The 20,555-nt window shown below is 46.5% G+C and overlaps 1 protein-coding gene across 9 annotated transcripts in view; it reads right to left on the reverse strand.

The window, feature by feature from the left end:
- AMBRA1 (autophagy and beclin 1 regulator 1) overlaps positions 1 to 20,555 on the reverse strand; it is a 179,078-nt gene that overhangs the window by 11,994 nt on the left and 146,529 nt on the right. For 8 of the 9 annotated variants that reach the window (XM_011286779.4, XM_011286778.4, XM_011286774.4 and 5 more), the window contains 3 exons: positions 19,848 to 20,036; positions 18,850 to 19,004; positions 4,876 to 5,015 (listed from right to left, as the gene is read on the reverse strand). In XM_011286779.4, the coding sequence (XP_011285081.1) occupies positions 4,876 to 5,015; positions 18,850 to 19,004; positions 19,848 to 20,036 (484 nt within the window). The remainder of the gene's footprint in view (positions 1 to 4,875; positions 5,016 to 18,849; positions 19,005 to 19,847; positions 20,037 to 20,555) is intronic. The other variant, XR_002145883.3, reaches the window with a different exon arrangement.

The raw sequence follows: 20,555 nt of genomic DNA on the forward strand, positions 1-20,555 counted from the left end.
GCTGCCAGGGAGCCTTTGATTTACAAACTTGTCAAGATTTATTGACAGGTGGCAATACCATCTGGGTCCCTGCCAAATCCTTCCTCTGTAATTTTTGCTAGCCAGGGCTGGTTAGTGACAACAAACTGTTCACACTAAACCTACGCCGAGCTATGCACTGTGTGACCAAGAACCTTCCTTCCTGTCTCAGAAGACCAGCCACCTGAAGGCCCATTCTATGAGCTGGAACTGTTAGCATGATGCTGATGGTCAAAGGGTCCCCTACACACTTTCCATCTGGCAGCATGCATTGTGAGCTCAGAACTGTGAATTTGGGACATTCGGTGCTGAGGTCAACAGCCAACAGAAGGAGGCAATGGAGACTGGCACATGTGCCGTCCAGGCCCCCCCTTCCTTTCTGCCCCCCCACCAACAGGTCTACTGTTCACCCTGATTTGTTCTGCTTTCTGTGGTCAGAGCAGCTCGACTACAGCAAGCTCATGTTTTTGAAAGTTTGGATAGAATTCCAGGTACTGTACCAAGGATCAGAGTTGAAGATACACTCTCTAGCTACTGGAACTGTTAGCCTTCAATACCCAGTATCACTGATTTCCATCTACAAGCTGAAGAATGGTCCCGACTCATCTCCTTTCTCCTTGGGTCTTAGGATCAAACAGTCACTGTCTGCCTTAGGTTCTTCCTGGAAGCCAGACCAATACACAAAAGTATGAAGAAGCATGGAAGGCCAATCAGGGTCAATCTTTCCTTCCTTTTTTTTTTTTTTTTAAATGTTTATTTATCTTTGAGAGCGAGAGAGAGAGAGAGAGAGAGAGAGAGAGAGAGCGTGCACAAGTGAGGGAGGGACAGAGAGAAAGGGAGACACAGAATCCAAAGCAGGCTCCAGGCTCTGAGCTGTCAGCACAGAGCCTGACGTGCGTCTCGAACTTATGAACCGTGAGATCATGACCTGAGCCAAAACCAAGAGTCAGATGCTTAACCGACTGAGCCACACAGGCGCCCCGCGTCAGCCTTTTCAAATGGACTTCCGCTTCACACCTGGATTCCTTCAGTAGCAGCTGTAAGCTGTGCTCGAACTCACGACTGTGAGATCAAGACCTGAGCCAGGATCAAAATTCGGACGCTTCACCAACTGAGCCACCCAGATGCCCTTAAAGATTTTATTTTTAAGTATTCTCTTTACCCAAAGTGGCACCCAAACTCACAACCCTGAGATCAAGAGCCACATGCTCCACTGACTGAGCTAGCCAGGCACCCCTAAACTTCTGAACATCTAGGGAATATTCCCTTTGAGAACATCCTTCTTTCTTCTGTCACTTACATGGCTGCAGAGGCTTGGCCCACATGGCTGTCTCTTTGGAAAGAAGGACAGGCATCTATCCCCACTATCTCTGCCAAGTGGGAAAGAGCTGGCACCTGGCTCTCGTGGGGCAGCCTGAAACATGAAGTCTCTGTGGCTCCTCTTTTGACTCGGGGATCTGCCTTTTCCCTCCTTGGTCAGTGATGCTTGATTGCAATCACTGTTTACAGTGGTAGCTCCCTCTTAAGGGACAGAGCTGACAGGGCCCCACACTCAGCCAGGGGGCCAGATGCCCCACGGTCCCGGCCTAGTTTCTTCTGGCATGAGTCCCTCAATTCTGTCTTCAGAGCTGACTCTGAGAAGCAGTGGTCTTCCCAGCAACACCTCCCCCCCATTTGTAGGGCTGATCTATGAAGCCGGAAGTGAGCAAGCACCCCCTCACATCAATCTGGTACTTCACGCCCACTATGGTTATCACTGGGGGTGTTGGCTGGGCTGGCAGTCAGCCAGAGGCGCAGCAGCAGCTTGGGAGGAGTGGCGGGTGGGGGAGCAAAGCAAAGGAGAAAGGAGCGCCTCACTGCTGGGAAGGGTGGGGTGACGGGGCTATCCGCCACCCTACTGGCTTTGTGCAGGGGCTACAGGGCCAGCTGTTCATCTCCTCACCTGTCCTAAGAATTTCTTACCCTGGAGCAATGGGGATTTCCTTAGGCCTTGTTCTACCTCAGTGGGTTTTCAGTGCCACGAGAGATGCCCCAGGGGCTTGTGACCTCTGTCTTTGTGCTGGGACAGAGTGTGGAGGCTAAGACAATGGAGGAGAAATCAAGAGCAGGGCTGAAAGCACAAAACGGAGGTGCAGCTGCCTGTGTCTGTGGACAAAGACGGCCACCTGTTTTAGAGGGAGGGCTGTAATCCTGGCCCAGCTGGCTGGCTGGCTGCTGTGCCCTCGGGAAAGGGTGTGCCAGAACTGTATCACAAGGGGATGGGCGGTGAGCCTCAGGCATCTGCCTACTGGAGACACAACCCTGAGCTCCTACTTCCCTATTCATTTGTTCTCCTCATTTTGGGCCAGAGACCAACCACCAACTATTCAAAAGATGTGAACATTCTCACTCCTCTCTCATTTCCCACCGCGTCCCCATCATCTGACCGCTTAAATGCCTCAACGTAACCTAGAGCTGCATTCTTTACCTGAGGTCTTAAGAGAGTTATGAAATCGTGTGTTCTTGTGGTATGTTTTTCTGCAGAAAAATGTACATTGTTTCCATCAGAATTTCAAAGGTGTTTGTGATTGAAAAAAGGTTAAAAAAAAACCCACAAAAACCAGCTGTAGGAAAGAGCTCTGGACTGGACAGTCAGGAAGCCTAATTCTGTCTCTGATCTGCTGGGAGACCTGGGTTGAGTCTTCCCTTCTTTACCAGAATACTGCTCGGGCTTCCCTGCCTGAGGCCAAATCCCACAGATATGAAGGGGACTGAGAAGCAGAGAAACTCTGAACAACCTGGGACAGAGTCATGTCTGTCTTAATTTGCATAGTCCCCTTAAATACGCACCCTAAGATTTGGGGCATTTGCCAAAAGGACCCAAGAAACCAGGAGAAACAGCAACCCCAAGACAGGTAGGCCAAGCTAGCTCTCTCTCTCTCAGGCCAACGCAACTTGGTCTGCGATGGGACGCTGTTTGTGCTGTCAAATACTGGTGGCTCCCTTGCTCCTGGAAGAGGCCTGAGTTCCTGCAGCTAAGAGTTCCCCAGGCAGCCCAGGATGGCTCCAGCCTAGTGAAGCTGGATCTTGAAGACGACATATGGGGAGAAAAGAGAGAAGAGAGGCCAAAGCCAGCTTCATGTTTGGCTGAGGTGTCTGTGACTCACACCAAGTGCGGAGGCCGGGGTTTCAGACACAAAAGCCTTTGTGGGACCACGACAACCTGGAAGTAGAGACTGTGCCTCGGGAGGGGCAGGCCACTTCTGCAAGGGATGGGGATGGGAGTTTGCCTGGCACAAAGGTCAGTGGCTGGAGCTACAGACAAGACAATAATGTTGAGGAAGGATGTCTTGGGGGAAATGGGGACTAAGAAGGGCCTATAACTACAGTGTTGTTAAGAATAAAATTATGGTCCAGAATTCTGTGCCAGCTCTGGAGAAGATGTCTATTAGAGTCCTCTTATAAATGTCTAAGAGGCAGAGATAAGACAAGCAGTCTCATGTGCTTTGGGGAAAAAGAAGGAGTTGAGAGCAGACTGATTCCACGGCTACGGTCATGCCAGAGGGAGGGCAGAGACAGACAGACCCAGCGACGGGGCTAACAGTGGCACGGTCATTCAAAGAGGCAGGCACGGTTCTGGAAAGGCACAAGGAGCTAGCGAAAGGGGCTCTCTGGACACAGAGCCTGAGGACAGTGCAGCTGGCAGGACCACAGTCTCAGATGGCAGCCTCTCTTTGGGAGGGGCTCCAAAAATTCAGGATAGAATGAAAGAGCTCCCCTTAGAACCGGGTTTCCTTTCTCCTGAGCTACTGACCTAGCTCAGCTGACAAGGGCTCAGTCACCAGTCATCTACGAGGCCGCAAGAAGTGACCCAAATACACACCCTAGGAAAAGCCACCAAAGGCCCTATTAAAAGGCAAAGTGGACACTTCCAACAGCCAGAGACCCTACCAGACCAGTCACGCCATGCTCTGTGATCTGCAGAACACCCTGGGAGAAGGCGCTGCACCAAGTGAAGGACAGCATTAGGACGGTCTGGAGGCAGAAGTGGCATTCAGTCTGCTGGAACCCTGCAGCGGCCCACGCAGCAATCAGCCTGATCTGCACTGAAGCACAGAGCTTCACGCGCCCCACCTGGCTGGGTCTGGAAACTGATGACAGACCTGGCTGACTCCCAGGGTCTCAAGTGAAAGAACAGACTTCTGTCCTCCAAAACACCACAAGGGGAAGGGGGGTCATCAGGACCCAACACAGAGGTGCTATGGTTCCCTGTCCCCTCCTACCCCTTACTTCAAGACCGGATAATCATTTTGATTTTAAATGGAGCTTTCCAATCTGCCTTCACTGTTAGGAAGCACAAGCAGAAAGGAAAACAGGCAGGACACAGAGCCAGGCTGCTAGAGATCAGTGGCCTGACAAATTAGGGCTTTAACAATACTCTTATTTCCAATTTTATTTCTTAAGTTATGACTATGGCATTTATACAAACCTAAGACCACCTGTTGAATTTTTCAAAAAGCGTTTAGAAAAGAATCTTTGATATCTATGCTTTTGCCTGCAGGGAAATTTTACTATCACTAGGGAACCAGAGAACAAGAGAAAACAAAGAAAAAAAATACTGCCTTAGGTTTAAGAAGACATAATAACTAAACCAGTCTTTTGAAGATTTCTGGGACGGAGAGCTAACGCTAGCAACCTCAAGTTAAAAGGACCCTCCATGGAGTGACGCAGAGAATGAGGCAGGCTCTAGCAGAATTTCGATTTCCCTTCTACAAGACCCCACCTCACGGCCAGACCCACAGATGGTGCTGATCACTCACGTCCTCAGCCTGGATGACCCCCTCCCACCCGTGCTGCCGCCCGCCCTGGGCCACTCACTCTGGTCGGCAGATCACCAGGTCTCCTTTGTTGGTACCATAGGCCAGGCCAAGCCCTGGCTCGGGCAGCCAACGGGCAGAGTTGATGCTGACATGTCTCCGCTGGTCGGCAGGCATGGGGTAAAGGACGTTGAAAACTCTCTGGGTGGGGGAGAAAAGAGGGAAGAAAAGAGAATTCGAGGAGAAACAATTTGTTACCAAGAATAACCAAGTCCCTTCTATGGCCGGAAGCAAGTTAACCACAGGGAGGAAAGGAGCCAGTTAGGCTGGGAACAGAAGGCCTCTTACACATACTGAAGAACTTGAGGTGGCAGGGGGAGCCTGGGGCCCTCGACTTTAGGAGAAGGCTACAACTCTGTCCAGCAAGGCTAGGGGTCACTTAGGCTTTTCTGCAGGAAGCTTGCTCATGCTCTCCTTAACATAACAACCTTTTAGCTCTTCTCACTTCGTGGCTTTACGGTAGCCCCCTGGAAAGGCTGTCAGAGCTCCACTCCCCAGGAAGGTCTGCTCCTAACTTTCCCCTGACCAGACAAACCAGTGAGAGCCAAGCTCAACTGGGAGTCCCGTTACCATGGAAATCACAGCTCTTACAGCAATGGAGAACTGAAGGTGATAGGGGGGCGGGAGGGGGTGATAACACCAGAGAACATTCTTAATTCATCTAATTAAAAGCAATGTTAAAACTGCTATTGTTAAGGAAACCTAAAAGGTGCGCTAAGATGTAGGAAGCAGGGAAGAGGGGAATCTTGAACACACAGGTACATGACTTCTTTCTAGCTTATATAAATCACCATTAAATAGATCGTATCCATTTCTCCAAGGGAGAATCTCCCTTCAATAGTAGGCTTATTTCCAAAGCTACTATTTTCTCAGGAGGCAGCTCAGCTGTGGCTAAGGGTTTGGAGTAGGTGAAAGAGAGCCTCCAATTTCTCTGGCCTCTGAGCTGCACGACATTCCACAGCAACTTTAGTCAGAGAGCAGGACATTGGGAGAATGAAGGATGGGGACTTTCCTTCGAGCTAGAAAGCCCTGGGTTGGAGTCCTGACACTTCTCTAGAACAGTAACTTCTCCAGATCTCAGTTTAAAAAGATACAACACCAGGGGCACCTGGGTGGCTCAGTTGGTTAAGCGTCTGACTTTGGCTCAGGTCATGATCTCACACATTTTGAGTTCGAGCCCCATGTCCAGCTCTGTGCTGACAGCTCAGAGCCTGGAGACTGTTTCAGATTTTGTGTCTCCCTCTCTCTCTGCCCCTTCCCTGCTTGTGCTCTCTCTCTTAAAAAAAATAAACATTAAAAAAAAAAAAGATACAATACCAATATCCAAATAATTGTGGAGAGATGAAAAGGCATGATGTGTATAAAATGTCCAGCACAGTGCAAGCTCATAAATGGTAACTGCTGCTATTATTATCAGGAATCTGCATCTGGGGCTTCAAAAAAGATGGTTCGGGTCTACAAAGAGGACATGAAGCCAAGAATCTAGCAACTGGAGTTGTAGTCAATGTTTTCCCTTTTAGCCTCTTCAGGTATTAATCTATAAAGTAGGAATGAAAGTAGGGATGATCTACTTTTCCCTGTCCCTTGATGGAAAAAAACAAAAAAACAAAGAAGACCAAATGAGATGTGGTTTAGAAAGTAATATTCAAGGAATTTAGGGCGGTACAATAATTATTACTTTAAAAATTATCCTGATGAGAGATTTAAAATAAAAAAAAAAAAAAAGAGGAAATAAGTAAAAATTGAGCTAAGGGTCCACTGCACGTATAAGAATGAAGTGATAAGCAGCCCTGGATGTGGGAATACTTGTTCATGTGCCTTGGGTGTCTGTCTGTCTGAAATGCTTTCACCAGGACGGGCTCCAGAATGGAGAGGACAGCAGCACGAGTTCTCAACATACCGACACATACACAGAGAATCCTGTTATGAATAATTTTCCAGGTTCTGTGGCGCTGAGAAATGTGCCTGGGCGGCTAATGGCACACCGCCCGGACGGCCCTGCAATGGTCCTGAGGTTGAATGGGTCTCTTACAGATACGGAATTGGCTCTGTTTTGAGGCAGAAGACTGACGGCACCACAGCTGCTGCTTTAAGAACCTCCCGTGCCCTCTCTTTCTGACTCAACTCCAAATGTAAGAATTAGCAAAAATCTTTGGTCTAACTGAGGAGACTACTAAAAAAAGAGCCCAATGGAGTTTATGAATTTCTAAACTAGTCATGTAGAACATGGTTGCTTGACCTCTGGATAGTCTCTTCCTTGCACACATATATCTGGCAGGTGCTCTGAACGAACTCATTGCTCCGTTCTCTACCAGCCTCAATGGCTGACTCTCTGTGGAGGTGGCAATACCTGTCTTTTCCCTTTGCACCTATCCAACCCTTTCCTTCAAGTCAGGGGATGGGGTGTGGTGCCTTTACCCTTTCTCACAGAGGTTTTCCTTCCCAGAAGATAAATCAATAGTTTCTGTCCCACCTGCAGGCCACATGGTTAAATGAGTTGGGACACACACTCAAAGGACAAACAACTATGTCTGGGATCGTTGACTGTTCAACTTCCCTTCACCCCAAGGTTAGATGGCATGAGTGGGGTACACCAGGGTTAAGGAGGGATGTGTGTTAATTTTAGTGGGCTGGATTAGGGGAGCTTCGGTCTTGACCTGTGACAGTTCTACAAAGCTTCACAAGGGAGTCTCAGCTGAAGTCACAATGATTCATTCCTAACTTCAGGGAGCTGGGCAGAGAAAGTAGCCTTGTAAGAAGGGGGAGTAATAAGGTTAGTAAAGTAGATGCTTTAAGGTTGTGCTGAATTTTTTGATGGGTCTCAAAGAGGAAGAGAATTCTTCCAGAAATGTTCCAGACCAGGAAAGAAGCAGAGAAGCCTCTCACATGTCACAAATTTACCTTTTATAGTCTGTTGCTGCAGAAAAATTAACAAGCAAATACTATCAATTTGCTTCTAAGCACAGGAACCTACTTTGGAGACAAAACCCTCAAAAGACCAGTATGATGGATGACCCAGCTCAGGTGAGACAAGGTCAAATGCACTGGGGAGAAGTAATTAAAGACTGAGACCCCTAGACCTTGCTGCACAGATAGGCACAACCTTTATGGCTATAGTAGTCATGGGACATCAATTTGTTCTCTATGGCAGTTCCCCCGGGCCCCTCACCCCGTCAAGTCCTTAAACACCGTTGAAAGGGCAGCTCCCAAGTGCCCATCTCCTCTAGCGTTTGGGTATTAGACTAAATCCTGCTTTGTGGCAGGAAGCCAGAAGATCCCACGTGAGGATCAGCAGCCTCCAGGACTCCTGATAAGCACCGGCTTGCTTATCACACTCTAATGTGGGGGTAGGAAGGAGGGAGATGAGAGCAAAACATATGGGGGAGGGGGTGTAGTAAGAACACAGAGGGTGCCAGATGGGCAGGACTCTGATTTACAGTCCTGAGAGGCCATCCGGTCCAATACTCCTGATTTCACACATGCCTGAAATTAAAGGAGCCTAGAGGAATGAGAACCTGGCCCATTTTCAGAACCATCCAGAGATGGACTTTCCGCTCCATTCTCTGGCTGGAGCTCTCAAAGCACCTCACAGAGGGGGGTATTCTCCTCACAATTAGTCAGCCCTAATGACAAAAAGAGTATCTGCCCAACAAGTTCCCCAATGCTGACAGACGGTTCGGTAGCTCTGGCCACTCTCCCAACATTGCTGCTTTCAACTATCAGTCTATCTGGCCCAGTGACTGGGGGAGCCATCTCCTCCCAGATTCCAGTGGGGTCTAGCTCTGGCTCTGTACACTCAAGGTTCATCAGCACTGACAAGAAAGAAGATCTGAGATAGTGTGAAGGGACAGCTCTGGCCTTCACTTAAAGACACCCCAAATATATCACCAATAAAGGTTTCCCTACCACTCGTCAAGGACAAAGCTGGGTGGCCTGCCAAAAATCCCTCTCTCCCTCTGACAAGAGAGACACCCCATGAAGTTGTACCACCAAATTCCATTACGTTAGAGGAGGATTATCAGGACCTGGAGACCCTTTGTGGGGTGGGATACAAAACCCAGCTGCTGATTCATGTTGGCAGAGACCTGGTTTCACCAGCTTTGGCTACAGATGTTCCCTGGTATATGACAAAAGCTGACAGCAACCCCTTCCCCAAGCAGACTGTTTTCTTTGCTGTCTAAACTCTATGAAGAGAACTGGAATCAATGTACTAGAAGGAGAGCCAGTGCCATATTGGCACATTACCAGAGAACGAGTCAGGTCGCCAAGGTCTTTATGGTTCTAAGAGAGCGGGACAAGAGGATGATTCTTTCACTTCTGGGGCCCAAGACCATCTCGTGTACCACCTGCCTTTCCATCCCCCAAACTCTACTTAACAGAAGTAGGAGCAAAAGAATACAGTTCCCAGATCAAAACTAAAGGGATCTTGTTTCTTGTTCAAAGACAGGAAAAGAATGAGAAGCAACCAGAGTTGCTCAGTGGGAAACCTTCCTCTCCACCCTTTTAAAATTTAGACGAAAAATGTATTGCTGCCCTCAAGAAGATGTTTTCTTTTCGGCTGCATATCAATAAAGCTCAGACCATTAGTCTGAGTAGCAAACTGCACTGTTGAGATCAGCTCAGATAAGAAGCTGAAAGAAAAAACTTTGTGGTTATCTTGTTTGTGTTGGGGAATCTCATCATCTGTAAAATTGGAACGGCTCCACAGCGGCAAGAAGAGGTCGAGTGCACTCAGCAGATCTCCCCTGTTTTAACTAAGACGATGGAAGCTGGTGGTAGGAAGAAACAGACTGGAACTGGAAACAGACTGGCCACAGGAGAAGACCCAAGCCAAGAGGAGGAAAGGAACTGTGAGGAGGAGAAATGCCTTCTCGGTAATGATGGAGACCAAGGGAGGCCTTAAGCCTTTAGAGAGGGTTACTAGAGGAAAATTAACTCTCTGGGAAGAGGGAAAAATCAATGGAAAGCAGATGCTAAGAGACAGCTGACCTTTCCATTGGAAATGGATGACTACCCATCTTGTCCAAGGCTGAGAAATGCACAAGTCCCAGAGCAGGCAGGGGGAGGGAGACTGCTCACCTTTTATCTTTTCTTCCTTTCAAGTTGTTGATTTACTTAGATTCATGAATTACTTAAGTATCTTCATCCCTAGGAAAATCTGATCATTTTCCAGCAATTTTAATTTTTTTTACTGTCTCTAAGCCTTCTTTATATTCTACTTTGGAGTATAGAACTTGTAGGAGGTTGTTTTTAAAGTGACCATTTAAAAATAAGAATCAGAATATGAGCTCACCTGATTCTCCCCTTTATTCAGCTGAAGCAAGAACAAATCTGCTTAGCTCACCTTTGTCCTAAACCAAAGCTCTCCCAACAGAAAAGAAGAGCGACAGCTCCTTTTCTTAACTTTTTTTTTTAAAGTAAGTTCTAGGGGCGACTGGGTTGTTCAGTCGGTTAAATGTCTGACTTTGGCTCAGGTCATGATCTTGCCGTTCGTATTCGAGCCCCACATCAGGCTCTGTGCTGACAGCTCTGAGCCTGGAGCCTGCTTTGGATTCTGTGTCTCCCTCTGCCCCTCCCTTGCTCTCTCTCTCTGTCTCTCAAAAATGAAAAACATTAGGGGCGTCTGGGTGGCTCAGTCAGTTAAGCATCCGACTTCGGCTCAGGTCATGATCTTGTGGTTTGTGAGTTTGAGCCCTGCCATCAGGCTCTGTGCTGACGGCTCAGAGCCTGAAGCCTGTTTCAGATTCTGTGTCTCCCTCTCCCTCTGCCCCTCCCCTGCTCATGCTCTGACCCTCTTTCAATAATAAATGTTAAAAAAAAATTTTTTTTTAATGAAACACATTAAAAAAAAATTAAAGTAAGTTCTAGGCTCAATGTGGGGCTTGAACTCACACCCTGAGATCAAGTCGTGCAGTCTACCAACTGAGCCCGCCTGGGGTCCCCTTTACTTAACTCTTGGAATGTGTTGCCCTCTGCTGCCATTGATAATCTGCTCCCTTGAAGTCATTTCTAGCCAACTTCTTGTGAGTTGCTGGGATCTGAAAACTCTGTTTTATTCACTCATTCCTCTCAAAGAGCTCCCAAAGAGCAGTCAGAGGACAAGTTTAGTTTTCAATTGGCCTGATAACTTTCCAAAGGCATCTCAAGCCATTAGGACAAAGCAGAGGTTACTTCAGCTGAGGGATCTACTTTGGTGTTAAATGAAATACCAAGGCATTGAACGCTCCTAGAACAAATTAAAATAATTATTTTCTCCTATTCCCACATGTCTGTGCACAGCACAAGTTCTTAAACTTCCTTGGCTTCATGAATCTCAAAGGAAATGGCCAAATGAGAAGTTATTCTAGAGATTCACCTTGGATAAGAGAGTCTTTCAATATATTCCAATACATTTAATACGTTTTAGTTGATATTTTTGGAAGCGCTTTGAGGACAGTTAAACATTAAAATACTTTGTATTTTATATTTGAAATACATTAAAATACTTTTAGCTTTTACAAATGCAAGAATTGGTTCTCTTACCAATTCTTGAAAAAAAAACCTAACTGTTCTGCTTTTCGCTTTTGAAGCTATCTACTGGGAATCTATCACCATGTCTCAGTGCTGGGACTAGCACTCCAAGAACCCAATATTGGGCAAAATTGTGAAATGAGCAGGACGCTCCCTATTTTCGTAAGGATTATCTCCTTGATAGTTTCAATTACTGTTATGGAGAAATGTGCTAGACGCACTGATGATGGCCGTAAGAAGGGGTATATCTTCACACATATGTAGGAAATATACAGCGCACAAGGTATCAAAGGGACACACATTCCTGGAACGTTCCTCAGTGTCTCCTGTGTGCCAAGTGCAGGGAAGATTAGGAATACAGCAGTGCAAAGACCAGTCAAGAAGTCCGTTGTGGGAGTGCCTGGGTGGCTCAGTGGGTTAAGCATTTGACTCTTGATTTTGGCTCAGGTCATGATCTCACGGTTTGTGAGTTTGAGCCCCGTGTCAGGCTCTGCACTGACAGCATGGAGCCTGCTTGGGATTCTCTTTCTCTCTCTCTCTCTCTCTCTCTCTCTCTCTCTCTGCCCCTCCACCTCTTGTGCTCTCGCTCTCAAAATAAATAAACATTAAGAAGAAGAACAACAAGGGGGGGGGGGGAGGAGGAGGAGGAGGGGGAGGAGGGGGGAGGAGGAAGAGGGGGAGGAGGGAGGAGGAGGAGGAGGAGGAGGAGGAGGAGGAGGAGGAGGAGGAGGGGGAGGAGGAGGAGAGGAAGCAGCAGCAGCAGCAGCAGCAGCAGCAGCAGCAGCAGCCGCCACAGCCACCAGTTGTGTAGAGAGCAGGGACCAGGTCCATTTTATGCACTGCCTTCCCAGACCTCACAAAGTACCTGGCCCATGGTAGGGGCTCAATTAAACTTTGTTGAGTGAAAAGAATAACACACAGAATAGGCTGCACTCTGAGAGACCATGAGAAAAGAAATCATCAGAGTTACTTTAGAGAAATCTGTCATGGAAAAATTCACCGAAACTAATTGCAGCTCTACTGTTATTTTTAATGTTTTATCTTGCCCCCTCCCTTCTCTGACAAAGTGCATCAGAGACACCCCTGAATTCTCCCATACTCCCTCCCCCTTTCCTGCAATGTGCTGAAGAAAGGCACTGTTTGAGGATAGATGCTTTGTGTCACATCTCAGAAGTCAACTTTAAGATAATTGCAGCGGAAGCAGCTTTTAATCAACTGACAGGCGGCTTTAAGAAAATTAATGAGGACAAAATCTTAGGAAAGAGTAAATCATTTCTGACAACAAAGCTGTCTCTCTTTTTTCCCAATCCCCCCTTGAAGAAATAGTACCCTTCCTTCCAGGGTACAAAAATAAAATATCTTTATTTTTGGTTTTTGCCACTCCCAAGGCCAGACAAGATTAAGAAAGGCTCATTCCCTTAGATTTCTGGGGAATACTCTAGATTGACTAGAGTTCTAGGTGACTTTTGAAAATCAAACTTTCAGGGGCGCCTGGGTGGCTCAGTCGGTTGAGCGTCTGACTTCAGCTCAGGTCACGATCTCGCGATCTGTGAGTTCGAGCCCCGCGTCGGGCTCTGTGCTGACAGCTCGGACCCTGGAGCCTGCTTCAGATTCTGTGTCTCTCCATCGCTCAGCCCCTCCCCTGCTCATGCTCTGTCTCTGTCTCAGAAATAAACATTAAAAAAAAAAAAAAAAAAAGAAAAAAAAACTTAAAAAAAAAAAGAAAATCAAACTTTCAGAATCTAGGGAAGTAGAGATGAGTAGATTATGTCACAGGCTAAATTCTGGGCAAAGAGGTTATAGTGAAGATTATATACTGAAGCATGGAGCTAGGACTGGCCCAAAGAGCCTGTACACGTTAGTTACATAAACACTGGCCAGGGCTGACAGCGCTGGACACCCATGCTGCCCTAAGATCTAAGCTACAATTTAGTTATGACTAATTTGAACACTCTGGATATCAAGCCTTTGCTGTGGTTGATTTTAATGAATTTATAATAATAATCAGTCACTAGGCTCTGTGAAGATGGCTATAAAAGTGACAGAAAATGGCTATAAAAGAAAGACAACTGATGTTTCTTTATAACCAAGATGACATCCATTAATGGGCATCATAGTGGTATCTCCCATCCAAGGATAACAGTGAGTGGAATACTGGAAAAAGGAACTGAAGAAGTACTCCTTTAGATGGGGAAGGGCCTGGAGAGAAAGATAAAGATACTGCTTCTCACTTTTTAAGCCAAAGCATCTCTGTATTCTATAGCGTGCAGGCAAGCAGGCAAGGCCTTGTGGTTAAGAGCTCAAGGAAAGTCAAATGTGGGCAGGTAAGAATTTTAATCAGAAATGGGAAAAGGCCTCACAGCATTAGTTCTTAAAGTACTACCACTAGGATGTTAGCATGATGCAGAATGCTTTAGGCTGGAGATACACATCAATTTCTCAACTTGCTAGAAGTATCTGAGAGATACTGTTATTAGGAGCCATGGAAGTAACCAGATGAGGTTCTAGGGACGGTGAGAGCAAAAAGGAAAAGGACAAAGTTATACTGATAGGTGAGGTCTAACCAGAATCTGCATGCAGCCAGTGATTCGTTCTCAATCTTGACTGAGTGGGCAGAGTCATCTGGAGGCTTGGTAAAACAAGGATGGCTGGGCCCCGCCCCTAGCCTGATTCAGCAGGCCTCACATGAGGCTGAGAATCGGAGCTTCTACGAAGTTCTCTGATGATGCTGATGTGGTCTCAGCAGAGTACACATTGAGAACTACAGTCCAGTTAGTTAAGAGTAGATCGTAGGTCTGTAAAAAACGGTAACAAATCTGTGTTCTTTCCCCGCTGCCTAGAGAAGGAGGGGGATGCAGATCTCTACAGCCAGAGCCCCAGAGGAAGAAGATATACACAGGGACAGTCCACCACTGAAGAACAGAACTCGCAAGGTGAAGAAGTAGGGAAGGAGAGGAATGAAGAGGGAGAGACAGGGAGAAGAGACGAACAGAGGGGAGTAAAGGGGAGAGAAGGGGGAGAGAGGAGCTGCCTCTCTTTCCAACACCCCCTGCAAACTAACAATCCGCCTAGGTAATAGTTGCTCAACACTTAAATGCAGTTCTACCACATAACCACAAAGAAAAAGCTTCCAATAAAGTGGACCTTATTAAGTATTTGAGGCTTTGCCTTAAAAAGCACAATGCTGTTCCACAGAGAAAGGAGAGCTAAATTGCTTTCTCTCCTAGAGCTTCTCCCACCCAAGTCAAATGACAGTGTCCTCATCCATCACTTCTGCCAATAAAATGACCAGAGAGAAAAGCAAACCAGCACTGGGAAGATTCAAGCAACCAGTGCCTCTAGGACCTGTAGGGATTACGCAACAAGGATCCTCTTCGGTTCTTACTGAACCACTTCTATGCCCCCAACCCCCACCTGTTGGGGGGATGGTCCATGCATCTGCGAAAAAGAATACACAGCACCTTAATTCCGGTGTTGAAAGCACTAATCCTTATTCTTGCTTTCCAGTTCAAAATGCCCCAGCACCACTCCCCAGCCCCTACAGCTGCTGACTTTTGCCCTAGGTAAAACAGCACTTATTACTGATATAAAAATGGAAGAACAGTCTGGTGTAGGACTATTTCTGGTGTCGTTAGTAATTTTATATTTTTGTTATTATGCTTTCACTTGGTTACAACCAAAGTTATTACAATGTGCAAGTTGCCACTATTTTAGAAAATTAATTGCAGTTTTCTGTGACAATATTATGCCTTATTCCAATTAGAAAATGAAAGCAGAGAGGGCACACAGGCAGTTCAGTGTTTTGAGAATTTAGCAAAACTTGAGCTCAGCAATCTCCAAATGCCTAACTTCAAAAACCAAACAGAAACTAGCAAAGAGCGTTCCCCGGCTCAAGTAGAAGGTAGCCAGACACAAATAAGACCCTGAGTCACAGAATAGCATACCCAGCTTGGAGGAACCTGGAATGGGCAGAAGGGAGGGGATGATCAAATATGTGCTCAGTCTTACTCTGAGCCTAGTCTCAGAAGCAGAGAAGGGAAATATCAAAAAGACCGTGATCCTAGAAACAAAGGTAAAAATTAAAATGGCTCGACATAGGGGCAGAACAGAATCCAGAACGCAGATATTCATGGGAGAGCTCTTGAAGGCAACAACAACTGAGAGAAGACAGGAGGGGAAGCACAGAGAGCCAACAAGCTAAGTAAGGTCTGGCAGGAAGTGGAGCACAAAGGCCACAGTGCCTGTGACAGGATTAGCCAAGGATCCAAGCCCCACGCATAAAACCACATGTAAACCAGAGACTGTGTCTCTCCCCCTTGCTTGAAGGGGCTGCGGGCAGAAACCTAAAATGAAGAAAGGAGTCCATAAGAACAGCGGCTCTCAAACTCAAGTGTGTTATCAGAATTACTTGGAAAGTTTCATGTACAAATGCAGATACCCCTCCCGCCCCATTCTTATGCAGATATGTAGCCCCCCCCCCACCCCCACCCCGCCGCTGCTGTGGTCATGTCTGGTTTTGACAAGGACCCCAGGTGTTCTAACACAGGTTGTTGGAGGAACACAGTTTGAGAAGCACTGATCCAGAGGTCTGAAAACTGCTTAGAATAAATGCATCAAGGCAAAGCAGCAATCAGCGATTCATTTTCAGAAGAGTGTTCATATGGGGCTGGGTAAGAGATCATCTCTTGGGGAGAGATGTCACTTAGTGGGAATTAAAATAAGGTAAGTCAATGCTCTGGAGGATGTTCTCCTGGGAATGTCAGTTGACCCAACAAGCTTACCCCTCTGAATATTACATCATGGTGATTTCCAAGAAGGACCACCAAAAAGAAGGGGAATGAATTCTGGGTAGAGAAGCTTGAGGATAGGCCCATCACCCACAAAAGCATTCCTTCAAAGACAGAGCTTTACATTACAGATGGAGACACCCACCCATACTTACCTGTGCAAAGAGGAAGATGCTCTACTGTCCCATTAAACCCTCGCTCCCTGATCTCAGACAAAAAGGCCCTCCTTGACTTAAACGGTGGTACAGCATAGCTATCCAAAAAAGCTGGTGTCTTCCCTTCCACCAATGACTGAATTCAGGGATATTTTCTGAGTGCTTTGGTGCCTTTGGATGTTAAGGGGCAACCAAGACCTGGAAAACCAGAAACTTTTCTGTAGTGCAGGGGTTTAAAGGCAGATGTGGTGGACACAGGGTGAGCAAAACCTTGTTCAGCAGCCTGGATCCTGTCTCTTAGGTGAGAGGAACACTTCCCAAATGGGAGCTTTCTAGTCACTTCAGCTCCCTAAGTGGCAGATGGTGCCTACTGAGAATCAAAAAAGCCTCACCAGGAGGCCTGAGAAATAGCTCTTGTCACGAGGCATGCAGCAGCTGGCTAGCTGCCCTGAGCCCCTTAGCAGGACAGCAACGGATCACCATATCTCCTCAGCAGACTCCTCCAACTGCATTCCCTGAGCTGCCAGCCCCATACGTGACAACATCTTGGCTTCCGCCCTGTAGCTGTCTGCCCTTAGCCAGATGTTTCTAAGCTACTTATGGAAAAGAGGAACCTTGCTAGGATGGTGGACTGGCAGGCTATGCCCAGGAGCTGGGCAGGAGCCCTGGCTTCCGGAAGAGGCTGGAGATGTCCATTAGTGTTGCCGAAATCAGATCCTGTCTCTTAATGATTATAAACAATTATTCCACGATTAGGCAGGAAGGATTTAGAAGAACAGCTGTTGGGACCAGGATTCTAGGTGGTGCAAGGCAGACACCAGGTACTTTTACCATCCTAATCTGAAGAGAACCAAAATAAGAATACTTAAACTAAACCTTAATGTCCATCCTCAAATGTCTAGGTAAGAAAACAGGCCTGTGAACTTCCCAGAATGTGTTCTCCCAATCACCTAATATCAGATATTTCCAAAGTCATCTGGAATTCAAGAATTGGGACTTCCCTGGCAGTATGATTTCAAGGGCACAGACTGCCTGTTTCATGTTTCACCCCTTTCAGAGGCTTGGTGGAATATGCTGTCACCTATCACTGGTTCTGCTCGATACCACCTAGAAATGTTAAGGAGAATGCTTGCCTTGAGATCCTCTTTCATTCATTCAGCTTCTCCTAGATGTCAAGTTCCTTATTTGTACTTGAACTTCATAAAGGCGAAATGGATATGGTCTTCGCTCACGAAGAGCTCACAGTTCCAAAGAGGAGAATGACATGGGAAGAAGTAAGTGCAGTCTGATGTGATGAGTGTGAATACGCGTGCCAGTAGCCAGGTACAATGGTGGTACAAAGAGGGAGTGATTTGGAAAGGTCCTGGAAAAGGGGAAGAGCTACGGACGTTGGGTTTGAGAGAGAGGACAGTCCAAGTAAAGGCACACTGACAAGAAAGAACCTTCTGAAATTCCGGGTGCTTGGAAGTGGCTCAGCAGAGTTGGATAGAGGGTCCCTGTAGGAGATGGGAGGGAGAAGAGGCTGGCGACAACCATGCTAGGCCACCCACTTTCCGTCACTTTCTACACAGTGGATCCTATCTCTCTCTCTCTTTTTTTTTTTCCTTTAAAAAAACAAATGCTCCCATTCCAGGCATCAAACATCTACATGCACAGCACTAAATGAAGGGCCCTGGGGGATATGCCCCTAAGGAGCTTACACGGAACCTAATTGGGCAGATTAAACATACACACCACTCAGCTAAAGAAAACACAAAACAACACATAAACAAGTGCATAAAACTATAAATGGCACAGCACAAAGTGCTAAGGGAATTCATAGGTTCTTAGCTTGAGACAGAGCTTAAATACCATCTAATTAGAGAACCATTCAAATGCTCAATTCCCCTCAGCAAAAGCAAATCAGCCCCCATGGGAACTCAGTCAGAAACTAGTATGCTTGAGTTCAGAAGGCCACTAACCCCATGATGCCCAGAAGGCTTTTACAGCAGTATAAGAGAGGTCCACCTCAGACAAGACAGGGCCCCAACAGGACCTTTCTCTGGTAGTGAAATGGACGAGATGATTAAGAGCACAGCGGCTACCGAAAGGCCTCATCCTCCAACATGATTACAACCCACGGAAAAGAACATTTCATAGTATACCATTTATCAATTTTTATAGTTTGCTTCTTCAAAAAAAATTTTTTTTAAATAAGCATAAATATTTCACTGGGTCCTTTATGTATCTCCAGACTAAAGGTCTCGTGTTGAGGTAAGGAGGTACTCAGTTTGGTCTTCATCCAAAGACACTTTCAGGCCTCTGGGGAGCTCAGCTCAGGAACGAGGGTGTGAGAAAGTTCCTGCTTTTTAATAGTCCAGAGCTTCCAAAAGCTGGTCATGGATGGGCCGGACTGCAGTCTTTCCTTACTCTTTACGAACATGCTACCTCTAGTCTAGGCTGGGAGATCACACCATTGCCCTTCACTACCCTGCCAAGCCTGGAGAGCTGCCCGACAGTGGAGGCATAAGCCGTGGCACTCACCCTCATGGAGGTCTCGCCACCATGGGCCTGTTGCAGTCTGAAGACCTGGGCCACCATGTGCTCTGTGGAGGGATGCAGCAGGATCCTCCTCGAGGCCAAGCCCACCATTACGTATCGGCCCATTGGGGACAGGCTCACCGAAATGGCATTGGGACCTGAGAGCCAACAGAACAGAGAGATGTTTCCCAGAGTTCTTGCCATCACAAGGCAATAATGTTCCCTCTCAGTCTTTTCTCTTTATTTTCAGTTTGCGTCTTTGGTTACCCAGGGGCTCTCTCATAGGAGTGCAGTGAGGAGTACAATGAGAAGGTGTCTCAAGTGTTGAATACAGTGTTTGACATACAGAAAGTACTTAACAAATGCTCACCACTGTCATCATAGAATCACATTTAAAAAAATTGGTACCATACTGAAAATACTATTTTGAAATCCATTTTCACTTCATACATTAGGACCATTTTTCCACCATTAAATATTCTTCTATAAGAGCATTTTAAACGCCAGATGGTATTTTACCCTATCAATGCACCTTTATTTATTTAAGCAATTCTTCACCATTTGACATTTTCCCTATAAGTAACACTACTGTGAACATCCTCGTACATAAATCTCTGTATAGTTTTCTAATTATTTCCTTAGAAGTGGGATTCCTGGATTGAAGGGAACATTCATTTTAGGGGCTCTTAATACATAAGGCCAAACTGCCTCACGGTGTATAAGCTTCTCCAAGCCATGACCAAAGCTCCTCCTTTATCTATGGCCATCACAGCAGAAGCATGTTGGTGATGCTGTCATGGCAGGAAGGACTCTTATTTTGAGATTTTTCTGTAATGCTACCAGCCAAGACTCCTGCCAAGCAATCTTCCTCTGGCCTGTGCCCTAAGGAGGCAGGGGCAGGGTATGATCAGTACTCCAACCTAAGCTGTACTTCACCTAGGAATGCCCATGCAAAGGCACCGGCATCCCTCTGTCACTAGGTTGGGCTTTCTTTCCCTTACCAAATCGCTTGGTGTAGAGCATTTCACCCAGGTTATGGGGGGCCAAGGAGTACACTGCCAGGATGCCTTCATCAGGAAAGCCCCTCTGGCTGCTAGGGATGAAAGCTGCCAGGAGCTGGCCATCTGCAGAAATGTCACAGCTGGCATCATTGTAGATCTTGCAGTTCTGCACCAGCACATTCACGGAGGCTGCATCAGACAAAGAAAGAAAAGAGGGTAAGAAAGTTTGGAGTTGATGGTGTAAAAAATTCTGGGCCAAGAAATTTGGGGGCTTTCCTAAGGGCCTGAACCCTCTCTAGAATCGCTAAAGGCTGCCTTGTCAATCAAACTAAAATTTCATGGAAGAAGCAACACAAGAGACTGGAAAGATATGTCTCTTTTACCATTTTAATAGGAAACGACAGATAGTCAACACAATCACAACCACCTGCTGAGTCTTAGCTCACACTTTGGAAACATCATTTGAGAGATTAGATATGGAAAAAGTTATTAAAAATTGTTCCTGGAGAGCCACTCAGCAGCTGTTATTGTCCAAGAGATCAAAACTAAGATGAATGAAAATGCAAAACCACTGATTCCAAGAGAAAGGTGATACAGGTAAAGCTTCCTTGGGGTGAGGATCCTACTGCACACCTGCTATGCGACTTTGGAGAAGGAAGTCATTTCATGAGTTTGTGCCTTACTTTCTCATTTAAGGGAGATGGAACA

This window comes from Felis catus, chromosome D1, assembly GCF_018350175.1.
Source record: "Felis catus isolate Fca126 chromosome D1, F.catus_Fca126_mat1.0, whole genome shotgun sequence".
Taxonomy (NCBI): domain Eukaryota; kingdom Metazoa; phylum Chordata; class Mammalia; order Carnivora; family Felidae; genus Felis; species Felis catus.